Raw genomic sequence first — 18460 nt, 5'->3', positions numbered from 1 at the left:
GAAAAGATGTCCATCTTCCTAGGACACTAGGCATGCTGGTAGTAGGGGGGTCACCATAAGCTGCCCTACAGTTTTGTTCCCAGGGCTCAATACTCCAGTAGATGGCAGTATAACCAGTGTAAAACATGCTGTGTCCCTCAGTGTATGAGAAACAAAATATTCTGTAAAGTGCAACATTTAAGAAGAAAAAAAGAAAATGGCTTTTTTGAAGTTGCTTGGGGGTATATAAAATTAGCCTTTATTATATTATTCAATTATACTGAATAACAGCCCATAAATGTACAACTGTATGGACCATATACAGTATTATTTAGAAGTTGCACATTATGAAGCTAAGATGTGACAATGAGTAGAGTATACCTGCTGACTAAATGGCCAAATGACAAGCATCACATAAATTTAACCAACCCATTAAGATGTCAACACTGTACTGAAATCGCAACATATGCTAGTTAAAAGAAAAAAAAAACAAACAGCTAGGTCATAAAACAAGAGATCAAATGGAAGAGGTTAGCTGTTGACTTACTGAAACAAATATTCTAGTTGCACCAATGTGCTTATTATCAACAGCCCCAATTTCAATTCAATTAGCAATGCCATATTTTAGGCATATAGCTTGTATCTATTTAGATAAAATGCAAAGGGACATCTATAGACAGAACATGTTTTATTACATGTGTGATTTGCTATTCAGCGTGACAAATATCGAGCCCGTGGTTAATGATTCTATATGGACACTTTAACTCTCTGAAATCTTTAGACCAAATTTTCATCCTGTGCGCTGAGCCCCATCTCCCGACTTCCCATCCTACTCTTTCCCTTTGTTTTCTCTAAGTGGTACTTTCTCTACGGTCCTTTTTTCATTTACCTTTTGTTATTGCTGCAGATAGTCAGCATAGGATGTCCGTGAAAAAAATTAAATTTACTAAAAAGGCAACAACTGCTAAATCAAAGGGAGTGTCTCTATTCCCATAGATACAAAAAGATACTATTCCCATACATTATAAGTGACGGTTGCTATTCACATTAAAATCAGGTCTCATAATTTGAACCTGTCATGAGAGGTCTGCTTTTTTTTATAGATTGCTGTAAGACTAAAAAATTATGTACACCGGTTATTATACTTCATATTGTTTACTTAACCACTTTCAGCCCAAGCCAATTCTGGCATTCCTCCCCTACATGTAAAAAATTGGATTTTTGACTTACCGTAAAATCCATTTCTCTGATGTTTATCGAAGGACACAGCTCTTGATCTTCATAACCCCTGGGTTTTACTGCCCCCTATAGGAGTAGGACACTAGACAGAAAAATAGAGTTTTTGTAAGAACTTACCGTAAACCTCTTTTCTCTGAGTCCTCCGACAGTCGCAGCCCCTCATACAGCCTTCACAAGTGGGTAATAGCGTACTCTGCAGGAGCAAGCTAGGTCGTTTTAAATGTTAATAAAAAAAACTTTCTACGCTTAGGCACACCTCCAGGGGGCCGTCCCTCAGCCATTATCCTGATCCAGTTACCATTGTCCTTCAGTTTGTAGCAAGCAGTACCGGAAGGCAATAACCCCAAGATCCAAGAAAAAACCAGAGGGGGGGGGGCTGCGACTGTCGGCAGACTCAGAGAAAAGGGTTTTGCGGCAAGTTGTTACAAAAACTAGATTTTCTCTTACGTCCTCCGACAGTCGCAGTCCCTCATACAGCCTTCACGAGTGGGATGTCCCAAAGCAGTGCAGGTGTGAGGGGTGGGAAGTTGCAACCTACCGAAAGGTAACGCATCAACCAGGCCAGAAAAAACAACTGAGCCAACAGGGCAACAAAGCTCAAACAGAAAGACAAGAACTCACTGCACTAGGTGGTGCAATTGCCTGATGACTCACACCGATGCATGCCCCGGCTCGCCTCCGTGAAAACTTGATAAAGGAAAAGGAATTGACAGCACTCCAAGTTAAATCAAAATCCAGATTTATTGACTGGACATCCAAATATGACAATCGTGACAAGGTAGACGCGTTTCACACACTGACTGTGTGCTTAATCATTAGACAGTGTGTGAAACGCGTCTACCTTGTCACAATTGTCATATTTGGATGTCCAGTCAATAAATCTGGATTTTGACTCAACCTGGAGTGCTGCCAATTCCTTTACCTTTATAAAGCTCAAACAGGACCTAACCCAGAACAACAAAAAACACCCCAGGAAGAGACAGAAAAAGACAAGTCTCTTCAAACACCTGCTGCGCTCAAAACCTTGCGGGCAAAGGAAGCATCTGAGAATGCCATCACATCAAGTTTGTAGAATTTTGTGAAAGTGTGCACAGATGACAAGGTCTCCGCTTTGCACACCTGAGCAACAGAAGCCTGATGGCAAAAAGCCCAAGAGGCACTGACAGCTCTAGTAGAATGTGCCTTTACAGGGAAAGGAGGAACCTGACCCTTGATAGAATAGGCCTGAACAATCGTCTGTCTGATCCATTTAGAAATGGTTGCCGTGGACGCAGCCAAATCCTTCCGAGGTCCCTCAGAAAGGACAAACAGGGAATCAGACTTCCTAACAGACTCCGTGTCAGACAGGTAAACCCTGGCCGCCCAGACCACATCCAAGGAATGCAAGGCAAATTCCTTGGGATGCTTGGGCTTCGCACAAAGCGAAGGCAACACAATATATTCATTGAGGTGGAAAGTCGACACCACTTTGGGGAGAAAAGACTGATTGGGTCGCAGAACCACTTTATCCCTATGAACTACCAGATAAGGCGAACGGCAAGACAGAGTAGCCAACTCAGACACCCTGCGAGCAGATGTAATAGCCACCAGAAAGGCAACTTTCTGGAACAGCACGGGCAGAGGCATGTCTCTGATGTTCTGAAAGGGAAGCTGTTGTAAAACGGATAACACCAAATTCAGGTCCCAGGGAGCTAAAGGAGCCTTCCTCGGGGGGAGCCAGATGACGCACCCCTTGGATAAAGGTGTGAATCAAGGAATTAGTCGCCAAGGGACGCTGGAACAGAATGGCCAAGGCCGACAACTGACCTTTTATCATGGTCAGTGCCAAACGCTGATCCACACCTTCCTGCAGCAAGGCCAAAATCCTCGCCCCCGAAAAAGGAGCGGGGATGAAACCCTTGCGACTCGCACCAGTCAATATACGCCTTCCAGGTGCGATGATACATTTTTCTAGAGGTAGCTTTCCGAGCCTTCAGCAAGGTAGGAGTGACAGCATTCGGGAGACCCTTGTCTTTAAGACTTGGTTTTCAAAAGCCACGCCGTCAAAGCCAGAGACAGTAAAGCAGGATGGATCTGCTCTTGAGACAGATGATCGTCTCTCAGCGGAAGCCGTCAGGGAGGCTCGACGACCATCTGCACGATGTCTGCGTACCAAGACCGACGTGGCCAGTCTGGGGCTACCAGAATGACCTGCATTAGATGCCAACCTGCGGAGGAACCTGGATAACAGTTGAATCAGAGGGAAGGCATAAATCAGCCGATACCGGTGCCAAGGCACCACTAACGCGTCTGTGGCGTCCGCCAGAGGATCGCGGGTTCTGGCCATGAACCTTCCCACCTTATTGTTGAGACGGGACGTGAACAGGTCCACGTTCGGAGACCCCCCACTGGGCACACAGGAGGGAAACACCTCCAGATGCAGGGACCATTCTCCCTGGTGCAGGGTCTGGCGACTCAGATAGTCCGCCTGCCAGTTCTTCACACCTGGAATGTGAACGGCCGAAATTGCAGGAATGTGCGTCTCCGCCCAAGATAGGATCTCGGACACTTCCTTGGCTGCCTGGGCACTCTTGGTGCCCCCTGGGTGATTAATGTAAGCCACCGCCGTGGCATTGTTCATCTATACCCGAACGGGGCAACCCTGAAGCCGAGTTGACCAACGGAACAGGCAGAGTTTGCTCGGAGCTCCAATACGTTTATCGGTAAGGAGGCCTCCTCTGCCGACCACGTCCCTTGGGCACAAAGCATGCCCAGAACTCCACCTCAGCCCAACAGGCTGGCATCCGTGGTGAGCACTGTCCACAGCAGAGGCCGGAAGGATTGGCCTTGTGTCAGAGTTGGTGACAGGAGCCACCACAAAAGATCTGATCTTGCGAGGTGGCTCAAAGAAATCATCCTGTCCAACGACTGAGGCGTTTTGTCCCACCTGGCAAGGATCTCTGCTTGCAGAGTTCTCGTGTGAAATTGAGCAAATGGGATGGCTTTGAAAGCTAAAACCATCAGACACAGGGACCACATACAGGCCCGTAGAGAGGAGAGATCGTTATCCCAGAGGGACCTGATCTCTTCCCGCAGGGTCCGGAGTTTGTCCTCTGGGAGAAAAACTTTTGCTTGAGCAGAGTCCAGGACCATCCCCAGGTACGGGAGGCGAACCGAAGGAGTCAGAGCCGACTTCTGAAAGTTGATGGTCCACCCGAACTCCTGGAGTGTCTGAACCGTGACCAACAGATCACTCGTCAAAGTTGAACAGGAGGTCGTCCAGAGGACCGCAATCCCCTTTAAACGCAGTAAAGCCAGCACTGGAGCCAAAACCTTGGTAAATACCCTAGGAGCCAAAGTTCCTCTGCCACCGCGAAGCAGAGATATCTCTGATGACCCTCGTAGATAGGGATGTGCAGATACACATTCTTTTAAGTCGATGGAGGCCAGGAAGTCCCCCGGACTCAACTACGCCACCACCGACCTGATGGATTCCATCCGGAACTCATGTACCCTCACAAAGCGGTACAGAGACTTTAGGTCCAGAATCGGACACACTTTTCCCTCTTTTCTGGGCACCGTGAACAGGTTGGAATAAAAACCGCAAAACCTGTTCCGTGAAGGCACTGGCACAATGACTACTTGGGCGAGAAGATCTTGTACCGCCCCCATGAGATCTCTGAAACGATCGGGGGTCAGACGGAGATTTGATGGAAAGAACCTGTCTGCGGGGCGAGATTGAAACTCGATCTTGTACCGTGAACAAATCAGTTTGTGAACCCACCTGTCCTAAATTCTGGACAACCAGGGTTCCTGAAAACACCGCAGACGTCCCACCACCCCTGAAACAGGTGAGGGCATCCCTTCAGGAAGAGGTGGACTGGGCCGCCGAACCGGCCTGACCGGCCTTTGGCTTCCCCGACCACGGCGTCTGGTGACCACCAGAGGCCTTGAAGGATTTTCCTTTATCCTGTACCCCAAAGGCACGATAGGACCCACAATGAGCTTTAAAAGAAGGGCCCTGCCTAGCGCAGGTAGATTTTCCCTTAGAGGCTTGCGGCAAAAGGGTACTCTTACCCCCCCCCTAAAGCCCCCTGATCAACTCATCCAGAGTGTCCCCAAAAAGACGACTCCCCACATAAGGGACATCAGACACAGTATTTTTGGAAGCGTGGTATTTAGCCAAATAATGTGGCGGACCGCAACCCCAACCGCAGACAACCGTGCGACTAATTGAGCCTCGTCCAAGGCCGCGTCACACAGGTACATCACGGCCTGGGTCACTTGATCCACCATGTCAAGGGCAGTCAGAGAGGCCGATTCCGCCACCAGGGTGCTCCGAAGCACCTTGGACCATGCCATGACAGCCTGAGAGATCATCACAGAGGCAAACACAGGTTTGAGCAGGGAGTCCGCCACCAAATACATGTGGTGGGAAAGCGCCTCCGCATGTCTATCTGCCGCATCCTTGAACACCTGAGAGTCCTAGAAACAGTGTGGTCCACCTTAGGTGACACCGTCCAACGTTTGTCCACAGCATCCGCAAAGGGATAGCAGTAGTGAAAATGCTTAGACAGCATATGTTTGATGCGACGCCATTGGTCGTTCACTATTTTGTGAAACTCCTTGGGGCAGGGGAAAACCTGACCTGACTTCTAGGCTTTTCGGAACCCGAAGGCAGCTCGCTTACTTGACTGAGATGGCTCATCGTCAAGATTCGAAAACTCCTTAATGGAACTAATGAAGTGCATCCATTGCCGCGCGTTCCTGCGCCACCATGGAGGACTCCTCCTCCCATTCGGAAAGTGAGGACAGGGACCCCTCCGGGGGGACGTTGTCCGTGGCAACCAAATCAGGCTCTGAGTCAGAGGACTGGGAGGGCATAGGCCGTTTTTGAGAAGTGCGTTCAGACATCGGCAGATCCACCTTGGACACCAAAGTCGCAAGAGCAGCAGATAATGAGGCCATGGAAGAGGATTCAGGGGTCCCTGAAGCACCAATCAGGTCTGTGGGGAATTTGCTATCCTGGGACTCCATTTTTGCAATTAAAATTTTTTGGAGCGCTGGCCCTTTAAAACGGCGGTTCCTGCGGACCCCCACCACAAAACTGCACCGCTAGTGGAGACCCTTAGAAACAGCTACAGGTACAAGAAGAAACAGAGTTTTCAGGAAAAAGTCCAGGAAAAACGGTTAAAATCCCCCCACAGGGGCCCAGTGTACTTGCCACATCCATGCTGCTGCAGTGAGAGAGAGAGAGAGAGGAGCAAGTGACCTCACTCACTAGAGGCCTATGCCCACCCAGAGCCACAAAAAAATGGTGCCTGACATATTCAATGAGAGGAAGCACTGGGAAAATGGCGGCCGCCCTTACTAGGTGGTCGCCCTCATCCAAGATGGCGCCCAAACGGGCGCCAGAATGAGCTAAAATGGCTGCTGCCCACACAAGGAGGCCCAAACAGCCTGCCCACACTCAAAATGGCGGCCGTGCGAGCAGCGCCCACTAGGGCAAAAAATACACATGCTGGCCCCCACGGGGAACCCCTGAGAGCACCCCCGGTATGTAGGAAGTCCCCACACCCCCCAGACATGGCAGTATAAATCGCAGAGCGCCCCCAACAGGGGCAGGGAGGAAGGGGGCCGCACCACACGGCCAGGAAAGGGATACCACAGAAGCCACCATGTACTGCCATCCCCTAAGAGTGGGCCCCACAGACAATAGCCCCATAAGGGGCCCAGGGGTAGTAGCACTCAGCAGTCTAGCGAACGTGGGCACCCCTCTGATACGAAACACCTCCCACCCTGAGCAGGGGTGCCGTCAGCCAGGAAGGATGCTAGCAAATTTCGGGCGTTCCAGAGTTGAGACTTCCCAGCGAAGAGACTCCGCAGGCTCGTCCCCCGCTCAAGGGGCACTGTCGTGGCGAGGCCAGGCCGCACACATTGACCTGCGACGCTTGTTGGCAGGCTGGAACTCCATAAGGATCTATATTATCCAGTGCAAGGCCAGGTACTGCTGTCACTTGTAGTCCTCCAGGAATTCCCTGACTAACTAGCGATAGTGAGTGAAATAAAAAAAAGCTATTGTCAAAGAAAAAAACACTTTTTAAAGAAAAAAAGAGAAAGAAACTGAGACACTAGGTCCCAGCAGGGAAACCTAGCCTACTCCTGACGCTAAAACTGAAGGACAGTGGTAACTGGATCAGGATAATGGCTGAGGGACGTCCCCCTGGAGTTGTGCCTAAGTGTAGAAAGTTTTTTATTAACATTTAAAACTGCCTAGCTTGCTCCTGCAGAGGGCGTCATTACCCACTCGTGAAGGCTGTATGAGGGGCTTGGACTGTCGGAGGATGTAAGAGAAAAGAATTTGGCTACGCCTATGGGCAGTCCCTCTCCCTGCTATAGGTGCTTAGTTTTGTTACAAGCAGTGTCACAAGAATTATAACTCCACAGAGGGGTGGGTACTGTGTCCGTCAATAAACATCAGAGAAATATATTTTACAGTGAGTCAAAAATTACATTTTCTCTTCTATTCATTGACGGACACAGCTCCTGATCTTCATAACCTGTGGGACATCCCGAAGCAGTGTTAAACATGAGGGGTGGGAACAGTAAAAAATAATCCCCAGGCTAAACAGTAGCCAACAGGGCAACAGGAGCTCAACCAAAATCACTAGGACCCACCTGAAAAAAACAATACACCCTCAAAGAGGATTAAGTCCTCTAAACAACAGCATGCAAAACCTTGCGGTCAAAAGAAGCATCCACAGATGCCAACACATCCACTTTTTAAAACAAATCTGCATCACTGACGCCTGATGACGGAACGCCCAGGAGGCACTAAGTGCCAGAGTAGAATGTGCCTTGACAGGGAAAAGGAGGAACCTGACCCCTGATGAAATAGGCTTGAATAACAGTCTGTCTGATCTATCTAGAAATGGTCGCAGAGGAAGCAGACAACCCTTTCGGAGGCCCATCCGTGAGCACAAATAAGAGTCTGACTTCCTAGGAGACTCCGTAGCTGCCAGGTACACCCTAATTGCCCAAACCACATCCAAGGCATGCAAGGTAATTTCCTTTGGATAATTCAGCCTGGGACACAGGGAAGGCAACGCAATGTCTTAATTCAAATGAAAATCAGAGACAACCTTTGGTAGGAACAACGGACAGAGGCGCCTTATCCCTGTAAATCACTAAGTTAGTTGAACGATAGGATAACACAGCCAGTTCAGACACCCTGCGCGCAGAGGTGATAGTCACCAAAAAGGCCACCTTCTGAGACAGTATAAGCAAGGGAATCTCCCAGAGGACCGAAAGCATCAAATTGAGGTCCCAAGGTGGCAACAGAAACCACACTGGAGGAACCAAATGTCGGACACCCTGAAGAAAGGTACGCTCCAGGGAGTGTGTGGGAAGGGTTCATTGGAAGAAGACTGCCAAAGCCGACACCTGGCCCTTGATGGTACTCGAGGGCAATTTCTGTTCAAACCCCTGTTGAAGGAAGGTCAAGATCCGAGCCATCGAGACCGAGCGAGGATGAACCCCAAGAGGCTCAAACCACGCAATGTACGTCTTCCACGTACGATGGTAGAGCTTCCTAGAAGTAGATTTCCTGGGTTTCAACAGCGTTGGAATTACTGACTCAGATAAACCTCTATCCATCAGCACCTGACGTTCAACAGCCAAGCCGTCAAAGCAAGCGACTGTAATGCAGGATTGAAGATTGGTCCTTGGGACAGCAGATCCTCCCTGAGAGGAAGCTTCCAAGGAACGTCAGCAACCAGCCGTACCAGATCGGTGTACCAAGCCCGGCGCGGCCAGTACGGAGCCACTAAGATGACCGGAATCCCTTCTGCCTCAATCCTGTGTTGAAGTCTTGGCAGAATCTTGAGAGGCAGGACGGCGTAAATCAGACAATACTAAACCCACGGGGCCACCAGCGCGTCTGCGGCATCTGCCAGAGGATCCCGTGACCACGCCACAAACCTCTGCACCTTTCTGTTGAGCTGAGGCTCCAACAGATCCACCTCGGGCATGCCCCACTGGAGACACAACAGATGAAACACCCTCGGATGAAGGGACCACTCCCCTTGGTCCAACACCTGCCGACTGAGGTAATCCGCCTGCCAGTTTTCCACCCCGGGAACGTATACGGTGGAGAGGGCTGGAACAGACCATTCTGCCCACCTTAGAATGCCGGCTACCTCCCGAGTCGCCAGGACACTTTTTGTGCCCCCTTGGTAATAGACATAAGCCACGGCTGTGGCATTGTCCGATTGAATGCGCACTAGACATCCCTTAACCACTTGCCGACCGCCGCACGACTATATACTGCAGCGGTCAGCCCCTCACAGGCAGAGTGACGTACCGGTACGTCACTAGCCTGGGAGGGTCTGGGGAGCGAGCGCGCGTCGCCGGCGGCGCGCTCCCGGGAGGTCATGGACCCCCCCGCGCGTGTGACCGGCGGACCCGATGTCCGCCGGCCACTCTGCGATCGGCGGGGGAGAGGGAGAAAGGCAGGCAGCTTGTGTAAACAAGCTGCCTGTCAGTTCTCCCTGTGTAGAGACACTGATCATACGGATCTACTATGTAGAATCACGCCCCTAGGGACACACACAGTCCCTCCCTCTCAAATAAAGTTAACCCCTTCACTGCCAGTGTATTTTTACAGTAACAGTGCATATATATAGCACTGATTACTGTAGAAATGTCACTGGTAACCCCAAAAGTGTCAAAAATGTCAGTCAAGGGTCCGATCTGTCCACCGCAATGTCGCAGTCCCGCAAAAAAAAAAAATCGCAGATCGCCGCCATTACGCGTTAAAAAAAAAAAACTAACATAAATGACAAAAATCTTTCCCTTTGTTAGTAAACGCGATAACTTTTGCGCAAACCAATCAAAATACGCTTTTTGCGATTTTTTTTACCAAACATATGTAGCAGAAAACAAATTGGCTGAAAATGTTAAAAAATTTTGATTTTTACTTTTTTTTTTTGGGAATTTCATATAAAAAAAATATTGTTATTTTTGCAAAATTGACGCTCTTTTTTTGTTTATAGCGCGTGATCAAAAAATCGCACAGGTGATCAAATACCACCAAAAGAAAGCCCTGTTTGTGGGAAAAAAAGGACGTCAAATTTGTTTAGGTACAGCGTCGCACGACCGCGCAATTGTCCGTTAAAGTCATGCAGTGCCGAATCGCAAAATACCCCCTGGTCAGGAAGGGGGTAAAATCTTCCGGGGCTTAAGTGGTTAAGATGATCCATCCAATAGTCCAGACACAGTCTGATTGCTTGGAGTTCTAAGAAATTGATCGGTAGTCTGGACTCTTCCAGTGTCCAGATCCCCTGAGCAGAATTTTTGCCGAGGACACTTCCCCAGCTGGACAGGCTGGCATCTGGGAGGGAGGAAGGGAAGGACTTGCTCAGACGAAGCGCCGAATCAAAGCCACCATATCAGGGACTCCTTTGTTCCCCGGCTTAGCTGGATCTGATTGTCCAGAGACTGCGGAGTCTTGTCCCATTTGGCCAGAATCTCCCTTTGCAGGGATCTTGTATGGAACTGTGGAACCGCCTCGAAGGTAGACACCATCAGGCTCAGCACCCGCATGCAAGTCCGTAGGGATGACCATCTGCTGGACAGCAGAAGACGAATTGCAGCCTGCAATTTCTGGAGTTTGTCCAGAGGAACTCTGGCTAAGGCGGAGTCCAGAGTCAGACCCAGATAGTCCAGTTTTGTGGATGGAACCAGAGCAGACTTCTGAAAATTCTGAATCCAGCGAAACTCCCTCAGAGTTCGTATGGTGATTTCTAGGTTTTCCACCAGAGCAGTAGGGTACTCCGCTCACAGAAGCTGGTCGTCCATGTAGCCCAGTACCACAATCCCCCATTGGCATAACAATGCTAGCACCGGAGCTAACACTTTTTTGAAGACACGAGGAGCAGAGGCGAGAACAAAGGATAACACCACAAACTGATAATGCTACTCTCCCACGGCAAAGTGGAGGAAGCGCTGGTGACCGTCACATTTTGGAAAGCATCATTGATATAGATAGAGACAAGAATATCCCCCTGATGCAGGGATGCCACCACCGTGCGAAAAGATTTCATCCTGAACTTCTACACCTGCACAAAGCAGTTCAGCGCCTTGAGGTCCAGGATTGGACGCACCTTGCCTTCCTTCCTGAGAACTGTAAACAGGTTTGAGTAAAAACCCTGAAAAAGTTACAAAGTCGGAACCGGGACAATCACCCCTTGAAGCACCAGGTCATGTACTGCCCCAAATAGATCCTTGTAAATGGTCCGGGGACAGGCACAAGTTGGAAGGAAAGTACCTTGGCAGGGGACAAGAGTGAAACTCGATCTTGTAGCCGGACCGAATGACTTTGTGGACCCACTTGGCAGAAAAAAAAAACTGAGTACTTATAGCACATGGAGGGAGTATAACCCCAGGGACTGCCCATGGGTATAGCCAGATTCTTTTTCTGCCTGGTGTCCTACTCCTGTAGGGGGCAGCAAAACCCAATGGTTATGAAGATCAGGAGCTGTGTCTGTCAATGGACGAGAGAGAAATCATACTTTTTTTGCTAGAAAATTACTCAGAACCCAAAAACATTAAATATAATTTTTTTTTTTTAGCAGAGACCCTAGGGAATGAAATGGCAGTCGTTGCAATTTTTCAAATGCAATTTTTTGGTAAAAACACTTTTATAAATTAAAAATAAATAAATAAATAAATATTTACCCCAATTTTTTTGTAATGTGAAAGATGATGTTATGCCGAGTAAAATGATACCCAATATGTCACTTTCTAAAATTGCACACACACGTAGAATGGTGTCAAACATTGGTACTTAAAAATCTCCCAAGGCTACGTTTTAACGCTTTAAAATTTTTTACAGGTTACCAGTGTAGATTTACAGAGGAGGTCTAGAATTATTGCACTTGTTCTAATGTCTGCAGTGATACCTCAAGTGTGGTTTAAACGCCGTTTACCTTTGCGGGTGCAAGCTTTGTATGCGTTCGCTTTTGCGTGCAAGCACAAAGGGATGGGGGCGCTTCAAAAAAAATGTTCTTTTTATTTTTACACTTTCCCTTTTTTTTTTTTAATCACTTTTATTCCTATTAAAAGAAAAGCAAATATAATGTAAGTCCCCTGATTTCTCCTCTTTGCTGGAAAGTCTGAGATCAAAAAAAAAAAATCAGGCTTTTAAGGAAAAAAAAAAATATTTCCCCTCCCACCACCTGTAAAAGCAATCAAGTGGCTGAACAACCACTATGATGGCTTTGACTTTGCAGGGAATCACCAGCTATAAAAAAAAAAAAAAAAAAAGTATCATCTAGATTACCTCCAAGTCCAGCGACTCTGTCCCTCCTAACTGGGCAGATTGATAGCAGCAGAAACCATTGCAGGGGGGCAGGGCAAAGCCCCATTGTCAGTGTCAACAGACACAGACAGGGTGGCTTAGGAGCAAGCCCACTTTGAGAACACCGGTGGGGGGACCCACAAAGAGGAGGAACGGGGCTGTCTGTGCAAAACTTTGCACAGAGCAGGTAAATGGAACATGTTTATTATTTTCATTTAAAAAAATCAGAACCTTTATAATCACTTTAGTAAACATTGAAACAGAAAAAAAATATATATCTTACAAGGTATCAGAATCCGGGTCAATAAAAGGAGAAGCACCAATGGCATCCATATTTGCCAATAACATTTTGTTGATGATGGAGCTACCAGCAATGGAAGCTGCCAAGCCAGCTCTTAGACCTATGGAGGCAAGCACAAGCAGAGCTTAGGGAAATCTAAAAAGTTTTAACTTATCTGAATAGTATAGCTCACTTAAAGGGAGTGCCCTACATAGTCCAACATTAGTCAAAACAATGGTGAAATGAGCCAGCTAAGTAGTCGCTATGACCAAGCTATGAAAAAAGCCTGCCTAAAAGCAATAGCCAAATATTAATGGAGATAAATGCTAAAAAAACACCGGTTAGACTTACCGTTAATGGTGTTTCTATGAACCTTTCAGGAAGGCAACACGAGAGATGAGAGGCTCCACCCTAGGAAACACAATCAGTACACAGCTGTTTAAAAGGCCCCACCCCTTCCCTTGTTCCTCAGTTGTAAAAATGTAATTCTCCCAACCGGTCAACAAGGGGTATACATTCACTTAGGTACACACCACCTATTGTTTACATTCTTTTCCTCACCCATTAACTGGTGAGAAGTAGGCCTGCCGTCCTGGAAAGTTCGTAGAAACACCGTTGCTGGTAAGTCTAACTGTTGGTTTTCTCCTCTCACCTTCCAGGACGGCAACACATGAGAGGAAAATCAAGTAACCGCAGGCCTACCTTAGGGTGGGACCACCGCCTTTAGTACCTTTCGGCCAAAGGCTAGGTCTTGCTGAGACAGTGCCTCCACTTGGTAGTGCTTCAGGAAGGTGTCTTGGCTGGACCAGGTGGCTGCGAATCTGTTCCCAGGACGCTCCCGGTTTCTCAGCCCAGGAGGTTGCCAGTGCTCTGGTTGAGTGTGCTTTCAGCTTTGCTGGAGCCAGAAACCCTGAAATCTCATATGACACGGTAATGGCTTGTCTGATCCACATAGAAACTGAAGGCTTAGACGCTTGAAGTCCCTTCCTTGGTCCAGAGTAGAGGATTACAGGATTACAGGATGATTAGATCTTCTAAACTCTTTGGTCTCTGTAAATAAGTGAGGAGGCGTCTCCTCACATCTAAACAATGAAATTTAGTTTCCCCAATATTCTTAGGGTCTTAGGGTTATAACAAAAGGATGGCAAACTGACAAGAGTAGAAATCTCAAGAGACACTGCCGTGCTCTTTAACAACAGTGGCGTAAAACCAAATGCCTGCAGGACTTCACCCTATATAAATCTTCCCTCCAAACATACAATTCATGCCTCCATGCTGCCAAACAAGCCTACTTTGTCTCTCTTATTACTACCCTGTCATCCAGTCCCCGTCGGCTCTTCTCAACTTTTAACTCTCTGCTTTGTCCCCCACCACCTCTACTCGCTAACTCAATCACTGCCCAAGAGATTGCCAATCACTTCAAAGACAAGGTTGATGCAATACGCGAGGACACAGCCACTGTGCGTACATCTTCCCCACTCAACATACCTTGCCTAACAGTACAGTCAACACTCTCCTCTTTTGAACTGGCTACTACTGAAGAGGTTAAAAACATTTTCTCAGATGCCCGCCTAACCACCTGTTCCCTTGATCCTGTTCCCTCACAACTACTACAGACACCCTCTTATTCTATCCTATGGTCCGTTACTCAAATCTTTAATCTCTCCCTCTCTAGTGGCACCTTCCCCTCCCCTCTAAAAGATGCGCAGATCACTCCCATACTTAAAAAGCCCTCACTGGACCCCACCAACCTGAACAACTTAAGACCCATCTAACTGCTCCCATTCACTTCTAAACTTCTAGAACGCTTAGTCTACAACCGTGTCAGCTCCTACCTCAGAGAAAATAACCTTCTTGATCCCTTACAGTCTGGCTTTCGCTCACAGCACTCCACAGAAACTGCCTTACTAAAACTCACCAATGATCTACTAACTGCCAAAACCAATGGCCACTACTCCATACTCTTATTACTTGACCTCTCTGCGGCCTTTGACACTGTTGACCACCGGCTTCTTCTTAATAAACTCTGTTCCTTTGGCCTCCAAAATTCTGCACTATCTTGGTTCTCCTCCTACCTATCACAGCTCTCCTTCAGTCTTACCCACAACTCTACCTCCTCCTCCCCATTGCCTCTTTCTGTGGGGGTTCGCCAAGGCTCTGTTCTAGGACCCCTCCTCTTCTCTATCTACACCGCCTCTCTTGGTCACTTGATAACCGCCCACGGTTTCCAATACCATCTCTACGCCAATGACAGTCTGTCTACTCCTCACTCCTTCAGTCTCCTCTCGCATTACTAACTTACTTACTGACATAACATGGATGTCGCACCACTTCCTCAAACTAAATCTCTCTAAAACTGAGCTGGTAATTTCCTCCCCCACCCCCCCCCCCCCCCGCGCCCCCTCCATGACTTTTCCATCAAAATTAGTTATGCAACCATCAATCCCTCCCCTCATGCCAGGGTACTAGGTGTAATCCTTAGACTCTGACCTGTCCTTTCAGCCCCAAATCCAATCATTGTCAAAAACTTGTAGACTTCACCTCCGCAACATCTCTAAAATTCGCCCCTTTTTAACAACTGAAACCACCAAGCTACTCATTCACTCCCTTGTTATTTCTCGCCTCGACTATTGCAACTCCCTTCTCATAGGCCTACCACTTCATAGGCTATCCCCTCTTCAGTCCATCATGAATGCTGCTGCCAGGCTTATCCACCTTACCAACCGCTCAGTGTCTGCCTCCCCTCTCTGCCAATCCCTACACTGGCTCCCGATTGCCCAGCAAATTAAATTCAAAATATTAACCATAACATACAAAGCCATTCACAACTCTGCCCCAAGCTACATCACCAATCTTGTCTCCAAATATCACCCAAACCGTCCTCTCCGCTCCTCTCAAGACCTCCTACTCTCAAGCTCCCTTGTCTCCTCCTACCATGCTCGTCTCCAGGATTTCTCCAGGGCCTCTCCCATCCTCTGGAATGCTCTACCTCAACCTGTACGGCTATCTCCTACTCTAGCTGCTTCCAGGCGATCCCTGAAAACTCAGGCTTCCCTGAAGAGATATCACACCGCCAACTAATTTTCCATCAGCTCACTCCCTACTGTTACAACCTCTTGTAACACCTGCCCCACCCCATTAGATTGTAAGCTATTCTGAGCAGGGCCCTCCTAATCCTCTTGTATTTTATTGTATTGTAACTGTATTGTCTCCCTCTAACATTGTAAAGCGCTGCGTAAACTGCTGGGGCTATAGAAATCCTGAAAAATAAAAATAATAATCTGGCCTGAGGATAATCCTATCTGGGAGGATCAACAAAAATGATTCTTTAATAGAAAGACCTTGTAAGTCCCCTACCCTTCTAGCTGTTGTGACAGCTAATAGGAAGGCTAGTTTCAGGGTCAAAAACTTAAAGGAAACCTCTTCAATAGGTACAAAAGGGTTTCTCGATAATTCCTCTAGAACCCTAGTCAGGTTCCAAGGTGGAAACCTATCTCTTCTTTCGCTAGTCTTGCAACTAAAAATAAAAACGGAGAGAGCTGCTATTGGTACCCGAAGTGTGTTGACTGCCACACCCTTATCTACTCCATCTTATAGGAAATCTAAGATTACGGGGACAGAGGTGGAGGAAATCTGCTTCTGCCTGCGCCAAGTACAAAATATTTTCCAAACCTTAGAGTATATTTTCCTCGCTACTGGTTTCCTGCTCAGGAGGAGTGTGTCTATCACTGTCTGAGCAGCCTTTTATTCTAGGGATCTGGCGCTCACTACCCAGGCTGTCAACTGGAAGAACTCCGGCCTGGGGTGCAATACTGGACCCTTAGAGAGTAGATATGGAAGGTTAGGAAGCTTCCAAGGAGGCGCCACTGATAGCGCCTTCAGGTTTGCAAACCATGACCTCTGGCCATCATGGCACAATCCGGAAGATGCGGAGGTGCGGGGAATGACTGAGTTTCGGTAAGACTTGAGGGATTGGAGTTAGAGGGGGAAAGGCAAAGGCTAACTTTAACTGCCATATCTGGGCCAGGGCATCCAGGCCCTCCACATTCCTCTTTCCAGTGAGAGGGAGAATAATCTCCTTACCTTCTTGTTCTTGAAGCTGGCAAATAGATCTAGCTCTAGGCAGCTGAATTTTCGGACTAGCGTCTGAAACCCCTTCAGATTCAGCTCCCATTCCCCCTGTCTTATTGGTTGGCGGCTAAAGAAATCTGCTTCCCAGTTGCTCTCCCCTTTTATGTGAATAGCCGATAAAGAGACCACCCTTCCTTTGGTCCAGCCTATGATCTCCTTGGCTAGCTCTAGGAGGAGTCTGGACCTGGGAACTCTTGAAGGCCTTTAGAGCTTCGCCCGCTGCTATGAGTTCTCTGAAATAGGAGGAAGCCTAGGCTACTTCCTTGTCCTAGGTGCCCTGGGCTTTGGCTTTTTCTAGATGAACCCCCGATCGACAGGTGCTTGCGTCTGTGGTGACTTTGAGGGCCCCACTGACCCCAGGGTCTGCCATTCTCCAAATTGCTTGGTACTGACCACCACTTCAGGGAAGTTTTTACCTGAGGGGTGAGGATTACACTTTGGTCCAGGGACTCAACCTTTTTGTCCCAGGAGGAAAGGTGTAAAAATTGAAGGTCTCTTGAGTGTAGTGCCCAAACAACAGCTGGGATACTGGCTGACATGAGCCCCAGAACTCTCAGGATCTCTCTCCTGGAGCAAGAGGGGGTTCCTATCAGCCTTCTTAATGATGAGACCTGAGCTAGCTCCAGGGATGACTTTTCAATGCTGACCAACCAGCCTAGACTCTGCAGTACTGTTATCACCTTCTGGGTGTCTGATCTCACTTGGATTGCCAAAGGACCAAAGATCAGTAGATCGTCCAGGTAAGGAATTAAAGCTCTTCCCTGGAGATGAAGATAGGCAACCGCCTCTATCAGGATCTTTGAGAAAATCCTTGGACTGGCCGCTGGACCAAAGGGGAGTGCCCTGAACTGCCAATGAGAGACCCCATTCTGGGTTACCACTGCAAATCTCAGGAAAGTCTGGTGTTCCAGATGAATCGGAAAATGCAAGTAAGCATCCCTGAGATCCCGAGTAGTCAAACACATTTTTTAACAGGTTTTTGTGTACTCAATACATTCCATGGAAAACCTTTTGTACTCCAGGAACTTGTTTAAGTTTCTGAGCTTATGATAAAACGGTATTTCCCTGAGGGTTTGGGTACCACAAACAAATGGTAGTAAAAGCCTTGGTAAAGCCGACTTTCTGGCACCGGCACTACCACTTGCTGTTTCACCAGTTCCTGGATCCCATTTAAAAGGGCTCTCTTTTTTAATATGCCCTTGGGAGGATGTGTTAAAGGCAATTTCTTGTGGGGGTTTGGACGAGAATTCTAGGCGGTAGCCTTCTCAAATGAGTTGAGAAATGTATGGAGTGACTGGAGATTTCCTCCCACTGGTAAATGAAATGAGACAGTCTGCCCCCACTTTGACTCTGGCGTCACTTCGTATCTTTGGACCTGGAGAGGGGGAAGAGAAAATTACTTCTTTGCCTACCTCTACTAAAACTCCACTTCTGATTAGGTTATTTGTTGATTTGGCCCCAGGGGGCCACGAAAAAATTTCCTGCACCTTTCC

At 47.8% G+C, this 18460-nt stretch overlaps 1 protein-coding gene across 5 annotated transcripts in view; it reads right to left on the bottom strand.

The window, feature by feature from the left end:
* The window catches only part of DGKH (diacylglycerol kinase eta), a 588450-nt gene that overhangs the window by 172474 nt on the left and 397516 nt on the right, over positions 1-18460 (bottom strand). For all 5 annotated transcript variants that reach the window (XM_082244880.1, XM_082244879.1, XM_082244881.1 and 2 more), the window contains one exon: positions 12840-12957. In XM_082244880.1, coding sequence (XP_082101006.1) covers positions 12840-12957 — 118 coding nt within the window. The remainder of the gene's footprint in view (positions 1-12839; positions 12958-18460) is intronic.

Source organism: Pelophylax lessonae (assembly GCF_965119305.1).
Source record: "Pelophylax lessonae genome assembly, chromosome: 2".
Lineage (NCBI taxonomy): Eukaryota > Metazoa > Chordata > Amphibia > Anura > Ranidae > Pelophylax > Pelophylax lessonae.
This window is presented reverse-complemented; position numbering and strand designations above follow the sequence as displayed.